This window comes from Podarcis raffonei, chromosome 6 (genome assembly GCF_027172205.1).
Source record: "Podarcis raffonei isolate rPodRaf1 chromosome 6, rPodRaf1.pri, whole genome shotgun sequence".
Classification (NCBI taxonomy): domain Eukaryota; kingdom Metazoa; phylum Chordata; class Lepidosauria; order Squamata; family Lacertidae; genus Podarcis; species Podarcis raffonei.
The window spans coordinates 14,537,229-14,560,617 of record NC_070607.1 but is presented as its reverse complement, the minus strand read 5'-3'; the positions used below and the strand labels follow the sequence as shown (position 1 = coordinate 14,560,617).

Sequence of the window (23,389 nt, the reverse complement as noted above, 5' to 3'; positions counted from 1 at the left end):
TGGGCCTTAGGTTGCCTACCCCTGATTTAGACCAAGCCAAGACACATCTGGGGCTTCTTTTTGGCTACATAGGTAACTTGTAGGAGGCAGACAGCCATACTGATCCTCATAGTATTGAATTGAGAATCAAACAGGAAGTAAAACTGCAGAAGGTGAGATTTGAAGGAAAAAGAGATGAAGGGTTTGCAAAAAAAGAGGCCCAAATAAAAAGCTGTGTTTTAAAAAGTGAATGCATGGGCAGAAAAGGTGACTCAAGTAGAATCTAATTCGAGCAGTAAAGAAGGTTAAGGGGCAGGTAGGAAACAGAGATGGTAATCTTAGATTTAATTAGGCAATTGATACTCACGGTGTGGCCTATGGAGAGGAAAGTGTCGAGAAAGAAGGGGATATTAAGGAGTCAGATTATGAAGTGTAAGAAGCTGAAAGGGAAGATGAAGAGAAAGACGAAGGTAGTGAAGAAAAGACAGTGCCAGTCCAGAATGCTTTGCCGCCTGAGGTGGAGACCCCTGTTTTAAGGCCAATATTTTAAAGCATTGCTTCAGCTTTAAGACACCAGTTCTTGCCTTCATCTGGCTCCAACATACCACCACCTGGAAAAGGTCACTTCACCTTACAGAATCAACCATTAAAAATAGTACAAAATTATCTGAAATGATGGTGGCAAATATCAAACAGGCTTCTACCATACCTCTATACCAGAGTTAGTAGCCTATTGCCTTCCAAATGTAGCTGAACATCAGCTGCTATCAGCCTTACATCCAGTGACCAAGGGTGATGGGAATTGTAGTCCCACAAAATCCAGAGAGCCAAAACTTAGCTGTCCTTGCTCTAGAAAATGGAATCAAATGGCTTTGATGAAAAGTTTCAGATCTATAACCTGCAATTTCCTAAATCTCACAATTAGCTTTCCAGAAGGTATTATTTTAGCACCTTGACTACCATACATAGAGTCTTTATTCTCCACACACCAACATATTTGTTTAAATATGCAGTGTGCAACCCGAAGCATGTCTACTCAGCGGTAAATCTCATTGAATTCAGTGCAATTTATTCCAGTGTAAGAATGCCCAACACTGCAATCTTAAACTGAATTCCATGCAAATACTACATCACCTGTTCTACCACTGTTTCCTATTTTTGTAAACCATATTTTAAATTTAATTTTCTGGTAAATTACAACTATTTTCGTAAGCTGGTTAGATTCACTTATCAGAAGGTAAGTTTCATTGAACCTAAGGACTTACACCTGAGTAAACATGCATAGGGAGCATGCACTTTGCTTACACCCCAAGCACACATTGGATATGGATTAGATACGGTGGTGATGTATGAAGCACAGTACCATTTTACATTTGGGCAAAAATCTTGCTAGGAATGTCTACCTTTGTTAAATCAGTCATTGGTGATTCTAGATAGCATTCCACTAGTGCAGAATGCCTATTCTTTCTTACCTTTGCAAATCTCCCCATGCTTATTTACATTGCAACGTATGGGTTATTTGTATATCTTTTGGTTTTGCTATTTCAAATGCATGTCACAGACAAACACTGTATCTATTACCGTTCCTTGTTTTGGGTCAGAATATCCTATCTGGCATGTTGCAATATATTGTCTTGACAGCCCTGACAAGTTTGCCCCAATATACTGGTTAGCTTTGGGACATGTATGAAACCGGCTGAATAGCAAGCATTCCATGTTTTACTAGGTAGCTGTGTACAGTTTTTTGACAAATGAGGAGGATTCACCAAATCATTATATCAAGCAATCATGCCATCTGTTGTTTCAGTCCAAGCTCTTTTAGCATTTATTTCTATTGCACTTAAAAAAAATGGGCTGCCACTTAAAAGGGAGCCAGTGTGGTGTAGTGGTTAAGACTCGTAATCTGGGGAACCGGGTTCGCGTCTCCGCTCCTCCACATGCAGCTACTGGGTGACCTTGGGCCAGTCACACTTATCTGAAGTCTCTCAGCCCCACTCACCTCCCAGAGTGTTTGTTGTGGGGGAGGAAGGGAAAGGAGGTTGTTAGCCGCTTTGAGACTCCTTAGGGTAGTGATAAAGCAGGATATCAAATCCAAACTCATTATTATTATTATTATTATTATTATTATTATTATTATTATTATTGGCTGGGTATGGAAGGAATAGTATAACAAAATGTGTGTCAGAAAATATCTTCATACGTTTTGAATTCTCCACCATCCCCACCCATACACGCCCTCCCATCAGATGTCAAGGAAATAAACAACTACCGGTATCTGACTTTTAGAAGACATCTGAAGGCAGCTCTGTTTAGGGAAGTTTTTAATGTTTGATGTTTTATTTTGTTTTTAATATTCTGTTGGGAGCCGCCCAGAGTGGCTGAAGAAACATACATACATACTACAACATCATCAGTAATATATTCCTCCTGAGTTTGGGTCTGGCTTATACAGTGGTACCTCGGGTTAATAACCTAATTTGTTCTGGAGGTTCATTCTTAACCGGAAACTGTTCTTAACCTGAGGTAGCACTTTAGTTAATGGGGCCTCCCACGGCGGCCGCCGCGCAATTTCTGTTCTCATCCTGAAGCAAAGTTCTTAACCCGAGGTACTATTTCTGGGTTAGCGGAGTCTGTAACCTGAAGCGTCTGTAACCTGAGGTACCACTGTAATGGCCTGCAATGTTACCACAACTACTCCTTTTCTCCACCCCACAGCTCCCTCAGCTCTCAGCAGTGGTCATAATAGGAAAGGTTCACAGGGAGACTCTGTTGAAGCTTTGATACTTTTCTGAAGCCTATGCAGCAGACTCCAGAACATCAGGTACCATGGGAAATGTAGTTCCCAAAACCTAGTCAGGAACCAATGGAACTACATTTTTCATGGCGGTTGCAGCAGCATCTAGGCCAGGTCCTAATGGAGACATGGTGTGAGCATCCGCCACACAGAAAAAAAACCCAACAGTATGAAGGGGTGATGGATGAATCCTGTGTTTGTGTAAGCCAGGCTTCCTCAACTCCCATGATTCCTAGCTAGCAGGACTAGTGGTCAATGATGATGGGAAATGTAGTCTCAAAACATCTGAAGGGCCGAGTTTGAGGAAGCCTGGTGTAAGTGTTTAGAGGCATATAGGTCCTTGTTCACATTGAATAGTTCATATACGTAACAATTAAGTGTACGTGAATATGAAGTTCACTCTCACCATGTGTATAAGCTACACGCTTCCAAAGGATGTAAAACATTTGGCCTTCAGTTACAGTTTAATGGCTCCTTAGAAAAGCTGATAAGAAATCTCAAGCAAGAATACATCCTCTGCTAATGTATTCATGTTAGCTTCATGGCGGTGGAGCCCATTCCTAATCTGAAAACTTAATCCTTCTAAAATTATATACCCATTTTAATTATCCAAGCCTTTTTTTAAAAAAAAGATCAGGTTTTATTTTTAATGGTATTACTTAAAAGCTCTTCCTACCCACATTATTGATGTTTTATAGCCCCTCAACACATTCCAAGCCATTTCATATCGGCGTGCTGCAAAAATTGGTGTTTTAATTCACATTACAAATATATTGCCAGCATATTGCTTCTCACCTGCTCCATTGCAAACATGGTACAAATATTGAAGATTAGGTTGGATAGGATTTTGGGAATGGCAGCCTTCATTTGCCTGAATAGTTTAAATGAACACAGCTTCTGCTTACATCCTGATTTGTTGAATTTATACCACACCGTTTTTCTCCAAGAAGCCATCCATGGTTATCCCCCTCCTCATGTGATTCCCCAACAACATCCCTGTTGCGACTGGCCCAAGATCAGGGAGTTTCATAACTGATCAGGTAATTAAACCCTGCTCTCCCAGGTCCTACTCTGACACTGTAACCACAATACCACAGTGGTAAATAATCTGCTTCAAATTGAACAGTCTTAGACACTTCAGGTAATAGCATGCACACACTCTCTGCACATTCTTGCAGTCATTCTGCCACATATGTGCATGCAAGTATAAGCACACTCAATGCTCATGGTTGATGGATGGTTAAAAATAAGAAAAGGAAGAGAATCACCCTTTCCTCTTTCCCCCACTGCCCTTTGCCAGCTGTTTCTTTAACTTGGAGATAATAATAACACAGTGGTATCTTGGTTCTCAAATGCCTTGGTACTCAAACAACTTGGAACCCAAACACTGCAAACCCGGAAGTAAGTGTTCTGGTTTGCGAACTTTTCAAAAGTGCTCCGTTTTGAGTGCCACGCTTCCATTTTGAGTGTTACACTGAAGTCTGTCTGTTTTTGCGGCTTTTTTGATTTGTTTTTGTGACTGTGTGGAACCCAGTTCAGCTTCTGATTGTGTGACAGCAGTACATTTTTATTGCTTTCATTGTATGGATCAATGGTCTTGTAAGATAGTAAAATTCATGTTAAATTGCTGTTTTAGGGGTTGTTTTTAAAAGTCTGGGGTGGGTTAATCCATTTTGTATTACTTTCTATGGGAAAGTGCACCTTGGTTTTGGAACGCTTTGGTTTTGGAATGGACTTCCGGAACAGATTGAGTTTGAGAACCAAGGTACCACTGTAATAATTTCTGCCGGCTGTGCTAGAATGACCAGTGTGTGCTAAACTAATTTCCTGTGTGTCTTTGTCTAGGTGTTAAGGGACAGCTAAGAGAATGAAGACTCTAAGTCCCCAGCGGAAGCATGATATGGCGATGCAGTGCTGGTGCTGAATTGTTCTCTCTGATGGCTCTATGGGAGTGGATAGCCCTGAGTCTTCATTGCTGGGTTTTAATGGTCGCTGCTGCTTCGGATCAGCATGCCACAAGCCCCTTCGACTGGCTCCTTTCAGATAAGGGACCCTTCCACCGCTCTCCGGAATACACAGATTTCGTGGACAGAAGCCGACAGGGATTTAGCACAAGATACAAGATTTACAGGTATGAAACAAAAGGGATGGTAATTTCAGAGGGTGTTCTTCCGGGAACTGTTTAGAAATGAGGGCACTTTAAGAAAAATAAATAAATCACAGATGGGGAGAACCAATGGGTAGGTCTCGTTTCATTCCAAAAATATACACCAAGGTTCCTTTTCATGTTGGGAATAGCTGTGCTGCCTATTGAAAGTGAAAGGAGGTGATTGATTAAAGCGAGATCTGAAGGTGACCACCTGTTGACAAAATCTTTCAGCTTTGTTGAAAAGCTAATTTTAACTCCTGGTTTTAGCTCAGCTTGCATTTTCTTCCTGAATTGCAGGAGATTAATGAGGCACAGTTCAGAGGTAGAGTACGCGTGTTTACATGTACAGCATTCCCAGAATCATGGAAATGCAAAGTTGGAAGGGACCCCAGAGGTCTTCTATTGCAGCCCATGGCAATGTAGGTGCCAATGGAGGCTTCCCTTGAAATGTAAATAGAGGCAGTTTTTGTCAGGACTATGGTGGAGAATGAGGTTAAATTTCCCCACACTCACTCCCAAGGTTCTATGGCTAATATTTGCATAACAAACGCAAACAAACATGAATGGCTTTCGGATAAGCATCACCTGATGAATATCTCTCTGCCATGCACTCACCTGATAAAAGTTCAGAAGTCCTGAAAGAAAAAATATAAAAGGGCCCTTCAGCAAGAATTAATGTGTTTGCTGTAATTACATAGTCTCATCAGAAAATGAGAATATTAATGATTCATCCTGTGTGTGTTGTTTTGATGAGAATAAATAATATAAATAATGAACCATGCTTTATACATTAAAAGTGTTATATACATTAGCAATAATAAATGCTATGAAAGGATCTGGGCTTTAAAAAGAGAAAACTATGACTAGTAGGAGGGATGTCTTTAATTATTGACCCTGGCAGACTCCTCTTTGCCAGTCGAAATAAGGAGCTGCAACTGTAGAGCGTGGAAGAAACAGATTGGCAATTTCTGTCACTTGACCAATTTATGGCCATGAAATCATTTGAACAGGTGGTCCTTTATTTGCTTCAGATTGTTTTGCTGTCATTCCAGCTTTTTCAACTATTGGGTCCATAATAAGGGGCAAACTCTTGCCTTTTCATCCTGTTTGTGGCTCCTTGCAAATTGTTGCTGGTTTTTAAATACAGGTTTGGGGAGAAGGTTTGAAGTTTGTTTTGTGTTATGAATATTTATTTTCCTGTGCTGCTTCTCTGTGCACCAGAGGGCACTGTGTTGCAGGTCAATTTTGCATTAGTTTGTGTTGCCGTAGGCCAACGCATTGTGAGGTCTGTTGCACATTAACTGTGATGATGAAATATGCATTGGGGGTGTTTGGTGAGCTCAACGGATCAGAGGAAACGATTGCTATTAGCTGGGGTTTAAAAGCCAGCTGTCAATGCCAATCATCTATTTATTTATTTTGGCAGGGAAGGGGAAAATAAAAGCAATAATATATAAAGCCTGAGTCAGTATATTTTACTCCCCTTTGTTTTTATATTGCTCAACGAAACAGAAATATATCCATTGCAAAATGCAACAAGAATGATTCCCATTGCTTCTGGTTTCAGTACTGTTAACCATGGCTGAAAGGGCCACACATTGCATTCTCCATTCTAGGGTCTATATCACTGCTGTTTCTTATACCCAACAAAGAGCTGCCTCTGAAAATTTCAGGACCCCCCAGAATAATGGAGATCTGCAACCAAAGGGAGAATCAGTTCATGGATGTGTTTACATGCATACCTGACCACATGCACAGAAACTCTTTGAGGCAATTTGTACAGCAGGAAGCTTGTGTGGAGCTAGGGAAAACCTATACACATTGATTAAATCTATATGGAGAGGGGGAACAAGATAGAGGTACAAGGAGGATGTGGGTTCTTTTTTCCCTTTCAAGTTGGTCACATGGGGATTCTAGGAAAATCTTGCCAAAGGTTCAAGCCTTTGTGTGAAGAGCCCCACAGTGAATGAGTGTGAGGATTTTTAAAAAAGAGCTTTGAAGGGAAAATGTCCCATTGCCACCTTTTAATAAGGTAAGCACAACACAAACAACCAATATTTATTTCATTTTCTTCACATGCGGTTTCAATGCACTACACCCAGTTGAATTGCCAGAAAAGTAGTGTGTGAAAAGTTTGGCATAGCACGAGACTTCACCGTTTTTCCCTCCAGCAATGTTCTAACTCCCACTTCAACTCTTGGCTAGTTTTCCTTGTATATGTATTATTTACACTTGCACCGTACCCTCCAATATTTCTCTGATGAAAATAGGAACGTCCTAAGGAAAAGCGGGACATTCTGGGATCAAATCAGAAACTGGGACAGTTTCTGTAAATTAGGGACATCCCTGGAAAATAGGGACACTAGGGGTCCGTTGCACCTGCCCCGCCTTTTGGCCTGTTTTGTTCATTTCTGATTCCTATAATTTGCTCAGTTCTTCCCTTTCCTCATGGTGTTTGTGTGTGTATGTGTTTAATATATATTTATTTTCTGCTTTAAGTTACCATTGTTGGGGGCCAGACTTTGGAGACTCCTATTAAAGCTGATGTTTTAATTCATCCATAACTATAAGTTTCTGCAAGCAAAGTTTTTGAATGTTAAAGTTTGGACATTGGTTTAATTTCCAAAGAAGGGTGTCAGTCATATATATGATTTGAGCTTCTTAGCTGTGATTTTGCTACCCTTCCTTCAACACATCCCATACTCCAGAACTGTTCTTTCAGAGAATGTACAACCTCACCCAGACTGGATACTTCAGGGCCACCTCTGGACTATTCTAGATTTCTTCAGGGTCTCAGTTGTACTGGAGATTCCTGTAGGGTTGCAGGCTTTTTTCTCAGACGTTGCCTTCCCTTGGTCTGAATTAGGTAGGATCCTGAGATCCAAATTGGGTGGGTTCTGTGATGCTGTAGGGTTAGAGCAGGGAAGGAAGTATTCCAAAGTCATTGTAGGCTCATTGAACAAAACCAGATCCTTGCAAATTATCCAGTCTAACCATAATATAGCTGATTTTCCTAATGTTTGCTGAAAAGACTTTTTTTCTTATTCCCTCCATTCTATTGAAATTTCATTGACTGAAATGGAAAGCTGTAGGAAAACAGCATAGGCACGAAGCTGAGAATGTCAGATAATGGTGAGTAACAGATAGTAGTGATTAACAGTGCTTGGAAGGCCACTGCAGTTTGTCATGTGAACTCGACAAATGTAATTGAGAGAGGAAGGAATAATATAACTGCTACAGGCTTACTGGGAAAGCAAACTCTACTCGGTCTATGCATTGAAAAGAGGAGTGTTAATGTATTTTGAGGCTGCCCTGGGAAACAGCTAACTTCTCCTGTGGCTGACTATGCATTGCATTCCATTTATGGGGCCACTGTGAGAATCAAGATTATAAATGTGCTTGAAGGGAAACCTGTTCAGCTTTCACCAGAGCTTCCTCAGTTAGGGAATAAATAGCAGAAACAGTCCCATCTGCTTTTCCCACCAATTTTTCAGCAATCCGTAAATTGCTTTTGGCTAGCGTCAAAATGGGCTGCTTTCCTATAGAGATTTGTTTCTGTGGGCGAAAAGGTAATATAGTCAGGGGCCATCATCACTCTCCTGAAAGGAAGATCCTTCCGTTGAATGCAGAATGCCCTCATTTCAAATTGATTCTGTCACACATCAGAACGCATGGAAAACTCATTCTCCAGGAAGCTTGTGGAGAATGTTGAAGATGTGAGGGTCTCTTCTGACATTACTGTTGCGGCAGAGAAGCTGCTGTAGGATGGCGTCTTCCTGATTCATAAAGGTTATATTGGGAACTCTGGCACACACAATAGCAGCTCCTTCCCATGCCAGCTTCCCCCACCCCCTGAAACCAGATCAATACTGACTGTAAAACCATAAGAAGATGCCTACTGGATCCAACCCAAGGCCTATCTAACTCAGCATCCCATTTCCCAGTGGCCTATGGGAAATCCACAATCAGGACATTGGTACAATAGCACCCCGACCACTTGTGATTCCTCAGCAAGTGGTATTCAAAGGCCTGGTGCCTCTGATCCTGGAACTAATATATAGCCATCATGTCTAGTGACAACTGATAGCTTTACCATCCACAAATTTGTCTAATGCCCTTTAAAAGCTAAGTTGGTGGCTATCGCCCATCTTGTAGTGATATAAGAAGTGATAACTTGTGATGCTGGAAGCAAAAATGCTGTAGTAGATATGGATTGTCAAGGAGCTGTCAAGGAGCCAGATCATCTGCAGGGCACACACACACACACACACACACACACACACGGCATGGAAGGCAAATAGCTTTTTCTTAGCAGAAAAAACAACATCAATGTCCCTGGTTCATCTTAACAATGAAGGCATTGCTGAAACTAACCTCTAGGCATGTCACTGCCCTCTGCTTTCTCACTATGGATCCCTACCAAGGAGATGAAGGCCACTGAAGGGGTGAGCTCTTCCTCTCGGCCTGTCTGGCATGTTGCTCAACAACATGCTGGACCCTCCTTGAGCGGGAAGTCAGAGGGGGAAGAGAGTCTGTAGGACTGTGACTGTCTGCATGCACACTGTGGCTGTGAGCTTCTATTCCTGTCCTGGAAGGGCCTCCATCTCCTGACCTCCCTTTATGTCTCAGGTCTGTGGCTTCTATTGGCTCCCAGCTCATCCCTTCTGCTGAATGCTCCTCAGTGCCCCACCATCAGGCTCTAAGGTGTGGTCTTCAGAGCCCTCCCTGGGGGGGCTCTTGGGAGGCAGATTCCCACAAGTCTTCTTCATCCAAATCTAATGGCAAATTAATTTTTTTGAATATATAAATCTGGCAAGACTCATAGCATTCATAAGGGGACAATCAGACCAGAAATTATTAAAAGAATGGGGATCTGCTAAAGAGTATACGAAAAAACATTGTTCTGGAGTAGCATATCGGTACGTAATGAACGATGCTTTACAGGGTTAAAGAAAAAGAAAAATGGTGTAAAAAAGTACAAAGATGGAAGTAATCTACATTAGACACAACAATTTAGTAACAGTAAAAATTTTGAGGTCTTAGAACAAAGGAAGGAAGTCAATATGTGTATATGTATGTAATGACGAGATTAGAATGATGATATGGTTTTATTTTTAGATGTGTGCTTTTTCTTTTTCTTTTCTTTTTTCTTTTTTGTGTTCTGTTTTTCTTTCTTGGTTGTATAGTATTATTTTGGATTCAATGTTTGTAATTTTTGTTATAATTTTGCATTGTATATATATATATATATATATGTCTTCTTCAGCCAGCCAGTCCAAGCCCTCCCTGGGGGAGAGGGGCTCTTGGGCTGGTGACTCCCACCACTCCACATCCAGCCAGTCCCTGACATGAACCTACCAAGGTCATGTCTGACACCCAAGGTCCACCACCAAGGTCATGTTCCTACAAGACTCAATATGACTACTGACACATTTATAATAGGCCTCTCGGGTATTATTAAAATGTAAGCATGTTGGACGAGTGGCACCAGTAGGGGTGAAGCCATTTGCCTCAGGTGGCAGATGCAACCCCCCAACCCTGCCGTTGTGCCATTGTCACACCCACCTGGGCTTCACCCGTGTTGCTACCACTGCTCTGTTGTCCTCACCACTGCTGCAGTGTCATGGCAGCAGCACGGGCGCAGCAGGTGAAGTTGGGAAGACAGGACTGGCAGCAATGCAAGCATGACAACAGGGTGTCAGGAACCCAGCCTCCGGCTCGACAACACAGGGAGCGTAGTTAGTTAGAAAGAATGATTTATTGCTCAAGTACACAAATAACTCTGGGCGGCATTAACTCAACTCCCGCAATCGTGAATTGTGATGACTCTTCTGAAGATTCACTCCCCTTCTGCCAATCTAAACGGAACGTATGACCTTTACATCTCTGCTTCTGTCTCCTGTCAAACACCCTCCCCTAGCAACGACTCCGTAGGCTCATTGGATCCCCTCCAATTTCTTCCTGAGAAGACGGACTGTCAATCTTCTCTTCTTCACCTTTTTCCTCCCCCTGAGAGGCCTGGCGGAGATTCTGCTCACTCGAGATAGTTCCCTTGGCAATCTGCATTCCTAACAGCAGGGAGGTTGGACCTCGGCTAAGCTCCCCTTTTCTTGTTGTTGTTTAGTCGTTCAGTCATGTCCGACTCTTCGTGACCCCATGGACCAGAGCACTCCAGGCACTCCTGTCTTCCACTGCCTCCCGCAGTTTGGTCAAACTCATGTTGGTAGCTTCGGGAACACTGTCCAACCATCTCGTCCTCTGTTGTCCCCTTCTACTTGTGCCCTCCATCTTTCCCAACATCAGGGTCTTTTCCAGGGAGTCTTCTCTTCTCATGAGGTGGCTAAAGTATTGGAGCCTCAGCTTCACGATCTGTCCTTCCAGTGAGCACTCAGGGCTGATTTCCTTCAGAATGGATAGGATTGATCTTCTTGCAGTCCATGGGACTCTCAAGAGTCTCCTCCAGCACCATAATTCAAAAGCATCAATTCTTCATCGATCAGCCTTCTTTATGGTCCAGCTCTCACGTCCATACATCACTACTGGGAAAACTATAGCTTTAACTGTATGGACCTTTGTTGGCAAGGTGATGTCTCTGCTTTTTAAGATGCTGTCTAGGATTGTCATTGCTTTTCTCCCAAGAAGCAGGCACCTTTTAATTTCGTGGCTGCTGTCACCATCTGCAGTGATTATGGAGCCCAATTGCCTACTTCCTTCACTGGAAGCTGGCTGGGCTGGCTCATTCATGACACCAGGGCAGGGCACTATTTGTCCTGGATCTGCAACAGTGCAGTGTGGGGGCATTTTACCTACAGCAGCAAAACATCTGGGCATCAGACCACCCTCAGTGCAAGGTCTTGTAAGCATGTTCACTTGAACATCTTTGCAAACCTCCCTGCAATGAAAAATTGGAGCCTTCAATCATGGAGAGGCTTGTAGGTGTGTTCAGCTGAACATAATTATAAGATCCTTTCAGATTTTGCTGCTGAATGTTGCGAGATTGGAGGTGGAAAGGGTCATGCCGTCATGCACATCCCCATGTCTCAAACATTTCAGTAATATTTGAAGAGAGGTACAGCCACATTAAGGGACACATGTGGAGCTGTGGGTTAAATCACAGAGCCTAGGATTTGCCGATCAGAAGGTTGGCGGTTCGAATCCCCATGACGGGGCGAGCTCCCGTTGCTTGGTCCCTGCTCCTGCCAACCTACCAGTTCAAAAGCACATCAAAGTGCAAGTAGATAAATAGGTACCGCTCCTGCGGGAAGGTAAACGGCATTTCCATGCACTGCTCTGGTTCGCCAGAAGTGGCTTAGTCATGCTGGCCACATGACCCGGAAGCTGTACGCCGGCTCCCTTGGCCAATAAAGCAAGATGAGCACGGCACCCCAGAGTCGGTCACGACTGGACCTAATGGTCAGGGGTCCCTTTACCTTTGCTGCCACATTAGGAACGGTAGTGTTTGTGTTCTAACATATTCCACATGAATAGGGAGCAGGAAAAAAGAAAACAGCTTGCCACCAGAGCTGGAGAGGAGTGTCTTAGATAGTGCTGTGTCATCTGTGTTGGTTTTGCCCCAAAGAATGGTCTAAACATGCATGAAGAGCATGCTGGGAAATCCCCAGCATCTGGTATGCTAGCTCTCTCCTAAAGAGTGTTTGTGTGCATTAACCTAAGTTGTTCTATAAATTTCATGCCCACTGCTCATTTCAGCAACTTGCAACAGGAACTGGAGCTTAACACAAATATAGACCTTTTCTTTACCCCTGCACTTGTAACAGGTACCCATGCAATGAAAAAGCATTGGGCTGCCAATCAAGCACAGAGCTAATTGGTCTGAGATCACTGATTTCAGCTGACTCAAACATGTTTAATGGAAGCATTCCTGGAAGTAAGCCCTGTTGAATTCAGTAGGACTAAATTCTGAATCTCCATGGTTTGGATTGCAACATGAATGAAGGAGTGAATGAAATTCATGAGACAATGTGTGTCCTTGATGAATATGCATCCTTACCTTTATTCTTTTGGATGCTATCTTTTTAATTTTAAATATAAGTTGACCTGCACTCAGGGCAGGATAAAGAACCAATGATGGTTTGTGTGTGTGTTTCTGTGTGTGTGTGTTTTTAAAAAACTGTACTCAAAGATTGTATATCAAGTTATATTGCAAAGGTTCTTTTAATGTGTAACTTCATCTCCCATAGGTTGATAATTATTAATAAGGTCAGCTGCAGTAAGAATGTTTATTTAGAACTGATTATAGATGTTTGTCCACTCTTGGGATTGCAAAGATGCAAGATGTGAAACGAGGCCATTATTGCTCCTTCTTTGAGGATTTTAGATGTGTGACTTTGCTCTCTCCATTTGGTATTCCCTTTCATTTGCTTTTCAATGCCCTGTCTGTTCTATCATTTAAGATTCAGGAAGAGGTAATAAGGACAGTCACATTCAGCAGAGGAAACTATCACTCAGGGCATTTATCTTCATCTTTGCAGTGATCCCCCCCCCTCTTTTTTTGGTGTGGGGAGCCTAATTTTCAGATTCATCTGATGCTGTTATGTTTTTCCTGCAGCTATGTCAGCTGTCACTTTAAGATAACATTGCTATAATTTTGAAGTACACTATTGTTTCATGCTTTTTGCTTCTCTGAGTGGTAGGGAGTTCTAGGGCAGGCTTTTACAATTAGTTGCCTTGCGAGATAAGAGTTCTGAAGGTGTGTGTGTGTGTGTGTGTGTGTGTGTGTGTGTTTTGTAATACTGGTTTGTTTATAAACTGAGCAGCAGGAAGGTTCAGACAAACACCTAGAGATGGTCAGCATTAGTCTGAAAAAGAAGCAGCAACAGATTCTTGCAACTCGTCGAGGCTTCAAAATCTGGACTTCTAGATCCTGGCCAAATTTTCTATTCAGAACTGTCTCCTTCCTACAGGTCGGTGTGGTATAACCTGCATTCTTAGCACACAGAAGCCCAATTCACACATAAGTCCCCCAAAGAGCCTCGCTGACAGCAGAAGCCTCCAGCTGACTGTAGCAGCTATCAGTTCTGGCAGTTGCAACAGTTACCCATGGAAAGATCCCTTCCAGCCCTCTTTCAGTGCAATTACAATCACCCATCTGTTTCCCTGGCCATCCCCTAGCGTTGCCTGCTTGCTTCTTTCAACAGAGAAGAACAAGGGTATCTTTGCAGCTGTAGAAAGGAATCAGTATTCCTTGTTAGTGACCAATACACTAAGCAGATGCACTACACTCTTATTATAACATCAGGGTTTCCAGACTGTATGAAGATAAACTTAGCACAGGTTCGATTTTGTCAGCAGGGAGATGTGAACATAAGAGTTCTGCTGCATTAGGCTGGTGACCCATCTAGTCCAGCTATGGAAGTAGAACATATCCATCAGGGTTAGTACTGTGGCTGTTCACTATGCTGATGACAATGTAGTGGATGACCTCCACACCATCCTAAATATCTTTGCAGAAGCTTACAGAAAGCTTAGCCTATCGCTCAACATCCAAAAAACCAAAGTTCTGCACCAACAAACACAAAGCAACCCCTCTGCAGTGCCACAAATCCAACTCAACAGTGTAATGTTGGAAACTGTCAATCACTTCTCCTACCTGGGCAGTTATCTTTCCACAAAGGCAACATTGATGCCAAAATCCAGAACTGCCTGAGCTCTGCGAGTGCAGCTTTCTCCCAATTGAAGTGCAGAGTGTTTGAGGACTGGGACATTCACAGGGAAACCAAAATGCTTGTTTAAAATCTATTGTACTACCAACCTTACAGTATGCTTGTGAAATATGGACCACTTATAAACGCCATCTCCAGCTCCTTGAAAGATTCCATCAATGGTGTCTCCAAAAAAAATTACACATCACTTGTGAAGACAGGCAAACTAATACCAGTGTACTGGAAGAAGCAAAGATCACCAGTGTCAAAGCAATTTTTCTTTAACATCAACTTTGTTGGACTGATCATGTTGTTCAGATGCCTGATTATTGTCTTCCAAAGCAACTACTCTATTCTGAACTTAAAAATGGAACACGTAATGCTAGTGGTCAACAAGAGAGGTTTAAAGACTCTCTCAAACCAAATCTTTAAAAAGTAGTATAAACACTGACAACTGGTAAACACTGGCTTGTGAGGGCTCCAATTGGAGAACAGCCTTTACCAAAGGTGTCCTGGGTTTTGAAGATGCTCGAACTCAGGGCAAAAGGGAGAGACACGCTAAGAGGAAGGCATGTTTGGCAAACCCTCACCATGATCAACTCCCTCCTGGATACCTATGTCCCCACTGTGGAAGGATGTGTGGATCCAGAATTGGCCTCCACAGTCACTTACGGACTCACTGTTAAGACCGTGTTCATGGAAAACAATCTTACTTGCCTACGAGTGATCGCCAAAGAAGAAGATAGCTTCATCTTCCACGAATCTGTCTAATTTTATTTTCAGGCCATCCAAGTTGAAGGCTATCACTTCATTTTGTTGGAGCTAATTTCATAGTTTAACTATGTGCTTTGTTTGTCCTGAATCTCCCAACATTCCTCCTCCTAGGTATCCACAAGTTTTAGCGTTCAGATATTTTAAGATGGCCATCATATCACTCCCAGTCTTCTCTTCTCCCGCATAAACATACTCAACTCCCTCAACCACTGACTTAGTTTCCAGACCTTTTATCATCTTGATTGCTCTTCTCTGCACACATTCCACTTTGTCTACATCCTTCTTACACTTTCCTCTATCCAGTTTCTCCACACTGTGCATAAACTTATACTTTTCTATTGTTTTAGTCCCTTAGTAGCCTTTTCTCTATACTAAAAAGTCCCAAAGGCTGCAACCTTTCTCCATAGGGGAGCTGCTCCATCTACTCCATCATCCTGACTGCTCTTTTCTGGACCTTTTCCAGCTCTACAATATCCTTTATTCTCTGTTTCACCATAAATTTGGCTTGTACTAACACCACTGATAGCAGAAAAGGGGAGAATCCCCCCCACACCTCTATTAGAGGTGAGGTGCTTAATCCATAGAATTTTGCTATAAGGTATGGGTTTGCATTTGAAAGCCCTCTTTCCCTCTGTGATGCACAGGTGCTGCTGGGAGAGAAGTAGGGTCCTGAGAGGTAGATGAGATTGATGGGCATAAGAAAAACCAGATACCAGAGTAAGAGTAGACAGGCTGAGGATGGAAGCAGGGGTTTTATCAGGCCTGGAAACTGAGGAGGGACCAGATAGAAAGGACTATGGGGCAACAAGTGAAAATAATCAAGAGGTCCAGGGCAAGGAGTGTGGGATGCAATCCTTGTAGCAGTCAAATACAACATTCCTTGTTTGCCTAGAGTGGACACAGACAGGGGGATGTTGATCCAGCCAGTTGAATTTCCTGTTATACCTTGTCTGGAGCATTGTGCCCTTTCATGTGACCAGGTAGGTGGGTGTGACCCTTGTAGGCCTCACAAAGGTTCAGTCACTCAGCCATCTTCCTCTTCTTCCTCTTCATGCCATGCTCTCTTGATACTGATGTATTTTACTGTCTGCTGGCTCTCAGCCACCAGGACATGGGCTCATTCCCATATGGGATGAACTCAAACCCTCTTCTGTAACTCTAAGCTCAAGCCTGCCTTCAGGGATCCAGTGGTGAACTGAATGTGAGTAAACTTCTTATTACTTTTTTAAAAAGACTGTTGTGTCTTTATTCTTTTTGGGAGGGATAAAAGGGGACTTGCCAGGAACCAAACCCAACCTGAACAAAGCCAGATTGGATTGCTTAAGTAAAGAGATTCAAGTGAATCTATCAACTATCTTCCTGCTATATATTGTGGAATGTCACTCTGCTGCTGACTCACAAGCGTGAGCGAGGAAGGATACTATTAAATCAATATATCCTCTCCTAGTATCTACAACATTCCCACAAGGAGAACCATTTTTTTTTTTGCTAGGAGAGTGAGGTTCCAAAGACGGAGACTTGCTTGCAGGCTTTCTTCCTCCCTCAGGCTTTAAATCTGTTGGGTTTTTTTGCTACTGGCTTTTGCCATAGTGTTTTAATGGCATGGCTGTTAGTTTTGTCCATTTATCACCATGGGTAGCTCAATTGGTTAGAGGATGGTGCTGATAACATCAAGGATACATGTTTGATACGGGACAGCTTGCCTGAATTGCAGGGGGTTGAACTAGATAGATGATCCGCAGGGTCCCTTCCAACTCTACAGTTCTATGATCTGTGCCCTTTTTGTGGTGAGTATTGGGTGGATAATGCTGTCTTTTAGTTGGCTCCTCGTGGGTAAGGGAATGGCACAACCAGTTGTACGCTTCCTGCAGTGGTGTGTCTCTTCCCCACCCCATTAGAAACAGAGAGCCAGTGTGGTGTAGTGGTTAAGAGCGGTAGTCTCGTAATCTGGGGAACCGGGTTCGCGTCTCCGCTCCTCCACATGCAGCTGCTGGGTGACCTTGGGCCAGTCACACTTCTCTGAAGTCTCTCAGCCCAACTCACCTCACAGAGTGTTTGTTGTGGGGGAGGAAGGGAAAGGAGAATGTTAGCCGCTTTGAGACTCCTTAAAGGGAGTGAAAGGCGGGATATCAAATCCAAACTCTTCTTCTTCTGCATATGAAAGATTCGTCAGTCAAAATATCTATCATTTCCTCCCCCCTCCCCTTTTAGGTCTTTGTCATTTCCTTCTGGCATAATTGGTTTTAAGGCAATGGTCAATGCCTCCGAATCCAAATCTTTGTTATCTTCCTTGGCTTTCATTGATTTCTTCTGGAGGCACTGATATTGTATGCTGGTCACGGGCTGTTAGTGTCTAGCTTCTAATGCATTAGTAACACTCTTAGCAGACAAGCCAAGTTCCTTCCAGTGAAGGCCTTTGTGAAGCAAAACAACAGCCCCCTCCTCCATTAATTTCTGGGTTCTCAGATTCCCAACATGCTTGTTACTGAAGGTAATAGCACTCTGCCAAAAGCAGCAGGAGCTCAGCAGCCCTCCTTGCTTTTTAATACACCCGATTTTACACAGTACTCAAAGTTGTTTTGACCACCAGTCCTTCCTTAGATTTATATAAACTCTGGGCCCAGCATGAAAACAACAGAGCAGATAGGGCAGTTGCAGCTGCCCTGAATTCTTTGGTGACTTTTGGCAAGCCTTTCTCTCTCAGTATCCTATCCGTAGTATCATTCCTTCAGGTAGTTACATGCCTGCTGATTTGGAAAAGCAAAATGGGGACACCCCAAAATCAGGTAGTTATTTCTACAGTGAGTATGCAGAAAACAAATCTGTAAATGAAAAGGAAATGAATTAAACCTGTATACCTGAAGGAACATCTCCACCCCCATCTTTCAGCCAGGATGCTGAGATTCAGCTCCAAGGGCCTTTCTGGCAGTTCCCTCACTGTGAGAAGAGAAATTACAGGGAACCAGGCAGAAAGTCTTTTTGGTAGCCTCACCTGTCTCATGGAATGTCCTCCCGGCAGATGTCAAAGAATTGAACACCTATTCAATTTTTCGCAGACATCTGAAGGAAGTCATTTTGGGAAAGCTCTTAATGTCTGATGCTGTATTTTGTTGGAAGCTGAGGCAACCCAGTCAGGTTAGCTGGGTATAAGAAATTTTTTATTATTATTATTATTATTATTATTATTATTATTATTATTATTATTTTACCTAAGCCTCCATAGCCCAATGAGGACTGGTCACATTTATTTAGATAGATGATAGATAGATAGATAGATATAGATAGATAGATAGATGATAGATAGATAGATGGATATATGGATATATGGAAACCTGGGAGAAGGAAGAATGGAATATCACAGCTTTTTAGAGGTCATGGCTGGCAGGTTGGTTTGCTACAACCTGCCTTATTTTATTTCAGGCCTTGCTTGTTATTTTAACAGATAGAAACCTATATCACGTATAAAAAGAATGGAAGGTTCTCGTGAATAGGATTGCTAGTGTACTACTTTCCTCTTGTGTCTTTAGCCAGTCTCTTAATTCACAGATATTGGCAGGTGCAACATCTCATAGCATGGAGATCAACAGGATCACCTGCTGATGGCGAGAAATCAAGCAGCTGTTAAAAGGCACAGCTCCAGTGGCATGTTAAAACAGCTGGAAAATCTACTTATGGGTTATTCATTGCTTAGGAGCATTCCTAATATAATATTCTTTATTAGCAAGTGGGAATAACACTGAGCTCATTTTGTTGGCTTTGTCAGTTTTGCAGAAGTGAATATGGGAAAAGGGTTGTTCCCCCAAAACAACAACTCAGACAGCAGCATATGATCATGCATGACGTAATAAACAGATATCTTAAGGAAGATGCAGTATTTGTACCTAGTTCTGCTTTCCTGGCTCTCAAGTGATGATAAACCCACCCCCTGCGTTTTGTGTATCTGAAACTGAGTGTCATTTCTAAATACCAGGGCTGTAGCTATATGAAATTCACATCTGTCTTTCGTAGGCAAGTGTAGGATAAAACCTGATAACAAACAATATGCTTCGAAGAGTCACTGTGTTCAGGCATAGAGAGGCGAGGGGTGGGGAACAGTGAGTGTTTGTGCAGGGTTTTTGTGTCAGCATCACATGAGTAGGTCCTTTAGATATTTATTTATTTTGGTTGGCACTGCAAGGGATTAGAGAAGGTTGCTTGGTTGCAGTGTGGTTTGTTTGTATGGGTGTGTGTGCAAGGGGGGTTGTTGGGTCAAATTAGCCATATCGATTTGTACGCTGTTGGGCAGGGGATAGGTCATTGTCTTGCTGTGCTGTATATGTGATAAAGGGAACATGTTTTCTTTTCAAGACGAACGATCCAGTTATGTCATAAGTGCTATTTTTACATTCTTATTAGCCTGTCCCTCTGCGCATGCAGCTCAACAGTCATCTTGTTCGTAGAGTTCAGGGCAGATTTCTGGTGAGAAAGGGAACGGCGGATGATGAGAAAAGAAGCAATTCCCAGGATACTGTTTGAAGTGCACGGCTGACTATCTCATCCAGAGATGCTGTGAATATCTGTGGCTTTTGATAAGAAAACTGTATGCTTATGGTTGCAGATAAGTGTCTTGAACAACTCTGAGAATATTATTATTCAGTGCACCAAGTGACGGGATGTGACTCATTGAGCTCATTGCAACGAAGTGTGATTAAACTAATGTCAGATGCAATCAGCAACAAATATTCATATTAGCATCAGGGGTCACCAAACCTCTAGAAGATGAAGGCAGGAGTGAACATTTTTGAAGGGTTTGTGTGTGTTGGGTTAGGGGGTTGTTGCTTTTAGTGGTGATAGCCTTAGTCAGGAGAGGACAGCAAAGGAGCTCCTTTTGGTGGTGACTGGCTGCCATCTTTTTTTACCACGAACAATGCTACATTATAATAACCTAGCATTCTGGTGGTACCAAATGTCGGTCATCATGTGGAACTCTATTTTTGACACTTCTATGAAGGTGACAGTGAAGAAAAAGTGTGGCCACCAAGTGAAAAGGCCACTCCATGAAACTTCCAAGAAGGCGATGCTCTCCTGTCAGCAAAATATTCCTCCCATCTAAATGTCCCATTTGCAGGCAACAAAAATGAAGGGGGAGGGGAGGAATTTGGCAACAATTCTCTCATTATATTGTCAACAGGTTTGCACTTTAAAAAATAATAATAATAAAATACCAACCGTAATTTACACTTAATCCAATTACAGACAGCTGACACAATCTAGTATCTGTGTTTTCCTTCAATTGCTTCTATTTTTCAATGTGCTTTCTGCACTCTTGATATTTCAGACATTTTCTATTAAAGACTGCTAAATGCTTTGATGCTAGGAGCAGTTTTTCAAAAATTGCTAAGATCTGACTTAAAAGATAAAAGTTACTGAACTATGCGGATCCTGAACTAGCCCACAGAGCTCAGCTCAAGGAAGTTCTTGAGTCTTGGAAACAAGGGAGCTCTATATACAGTTTTGAGGGTATGGTGATTTATTTATTTTTTAGTTAAGCAGTGTATAAATTTTATGAAATGAAATGAAATGAAATAAATAAAAGTTTCTCTTCCTCTACTCTTTGAACATGCAAAATCTGATCCAAGATTTCAGACTCACGAGCATTCTTCTTGGTTTTAATAATGTACTTGCAAGAAGCAACTTCCATTTGGTTTTTCCTTGCAGCAATCACATTTCTGCCCTTAGGGATAGCAATGGGTGGTGCCAGCATGTGGGGAAAACGCTCTGTGGAATTGAAATAACACATGTGTGTGGTGGGAGAGAGACTTCATATTTCAGAGGGGCTGAAAAGACTCCTTAATTGCTTATCATTGTCACCCATTTCTCTAAGTAGGACCTTACATTGCATCAAAAGTGCTCTGCAACTTTATAAAGTGGGGTATATTTGTACTGGAAGTGTGGTCCTATTCATACGAACCTTAATAGCATAATTGTAATGCATTTCCCAGAAAGAAGATTCACAGAATAGCCTGCAGAGCAAGATCTTAGCTACTTAACAAAAGGCATTGCCTTTTAAAAACTCAAATCCAATTTTTGTTCAACAAATAGGACAGACAGGCATGGCTCTGCAATTTTTAATTTCTTTCTTTGATGGTGCCAGATTCTTGGTTTCAAGAGATAGCAAGGGCTTGGAAGAAAGCCATCAAATCGTGGTACCTTTCCCATCTGTAAATATTTTGTATTTTTAAAATATAATATTTCCAGAGATGTAACCAACATATCACACATCAGTAGCTCCTTCAAATTAGGGCACACAATAATAAATAATAATATAACAAATTTTTATTTATACCCTGCCCTTCCCGGTTCAAAAACTGGGCTCAGGGTGGCTAACAACAAATTTAAAACACTTAATTGTAAAAGCAGCATAAAATACAGTATAAAAACATTAATAACAATAAAATTCAGAATTCAGAAATCAATTTAGGGGAAATCCATCTAATAAGCATTAGATAGTCACCAGGGCTAGCTGGCTGAATTAGTCCTACTTGGGCCAGTGAGGAGGCTAGGGGAGAATGTTGTTACCCTTTTTTAACTTCAAAGAGTGTTTGTGCTGGTGTACTGCAATTCTCTGCCAGGAATACTGCCAGGGTCAATTTAACTGGACTCCATTAAAAGAAAGTATTTGACCTTCTGGCCGAGTTGGTTTTAGGGTAGCATGACTATTGTGGTTGCACTGGGCACCGTTCTGCAGGGGTAGCCACAATAATGCTGTAGAATGAAGCACAAGAGTTGGGGGGACGCCAAATTTTAGCATCACACAGGGCATTGCTGAAATTTGAGATCCCAAATTCTGACACTGTTTCTGGTGAGGCCTGCCAGAATTCATTGTGTTAATTCATTGTGTTATTCCTTATGTTTGGAAGGATTTGGTAGAGCAATGGCTGTAAATGTTAGAATCCTGTATGAAGGGAGAGGATTTGTATGTAACTTGAAGGGTAAAGGTAAAGGTAAAGGTACCCCTGCCCGTACGGGCCAGTCGTGACCAACTCTGGGGTTGCGCGCCCATCTCGCTTAAGAGGCCGGGGGCCAGCGCTGTCCGAAGACACTTCCGGGTCACATGGCCAGCGTGATGAAGCTGCATCTGGTGAGCCAGCACCAGCGCCGCACACGGAAATGCAGTTTACCTTCCCGCTATAAAGTAGTACCTATTTATCTACTTGCACTTAAGGGTGCTTTCGAACTGCTAGGTTGACAGGAGCTGGGACCGAACGACGGGAGCTCACCCCGCCGCGGGGATTCGAACCGTCGACCTTGTGATCAGCAAGTCCTAGGCACTGAGGTTTTACCCACAGCGCCACCCACATCCCACTTGAAGGGTAGCCCTTATTTAAAGTTTGGTGATTAAGATAAAAGCTCAAATAATCTCAGAATGAGTTCTGGATTGATGTAAAAGTGTTGCATATCTGGTTTGGTTTATATTGCATTTTATACATAATAAGAGTTTGGATTTGATATCCCGCTTTATCACTACCTGAAGGAGTCTCAAAGCAGCTAACAATCTCCTTTCCCTTCCTCCCCCACAACAAACACTCTGTGAGGTGAGTGGGGCTGAGAGACTTCAGAAAAGTGTGACTGGCCCAAGGTCACCCAGCAGCTGCATGTGGAGGAGCGGGGAATTGAACCTGGTTCACCAGATTACGAGTCTACTGCTCTTAACCATTGCACAACACTGGCTCTCGAAATATATATACAGAACATTTCATGTCTGCTGGAGTCTGCTACTCATGTCGTATTTTACAGTGGACCTCTCAAGACTTTTTATCCTGTTCTTTGACACTTGAGATGTATAGTTTTAGAACCTACCCTAAATTATTGTGATCTGCACTGGGATAGATCCTTTTCACATGTACTACTAGCAAGCCACGTGCCCCCCATCTTATATTTGTGCAGCTGGTTCTTCTTGCCTCTGTGCAGTACCTTACGTTTGTCCCTGTTGAAATTCATTTTGTTAGTCTTGACCCAATTCTCCAATCTGTTAAGGTCATACTGAATCCT

At 42.4% G+C, this 23,389-nt stretch overlaps 1 protein-coding gene across 2 annotated transcripts in view; it reads left to right on the top strand.

Moving 5' to 3' along the window:
• The window catches only part of BRINP3 (BMP/retinoic acid inducible neural specific 3), a 255,967-nt gene that overhangs the window by 26,067 nt on the left and 206,511 nt on the right, over positions 1-23,389 (top strand). For both annotated transcript variants that reach the window (XM_053391440.1, XM_053391441.1), the window contains exon 2: positions 4,619-4,904. In XM_053391440.1, coding sequence (XP_053247415.1) covers positions 4,669-4,904 — 236 coding nt within the window. In that variant the 5' untranslated portion in view covers positions 4,619-4,668. The remainder of the gene's footprint in view (positions 1-4,618; positions 4,905-23,389) is intronic.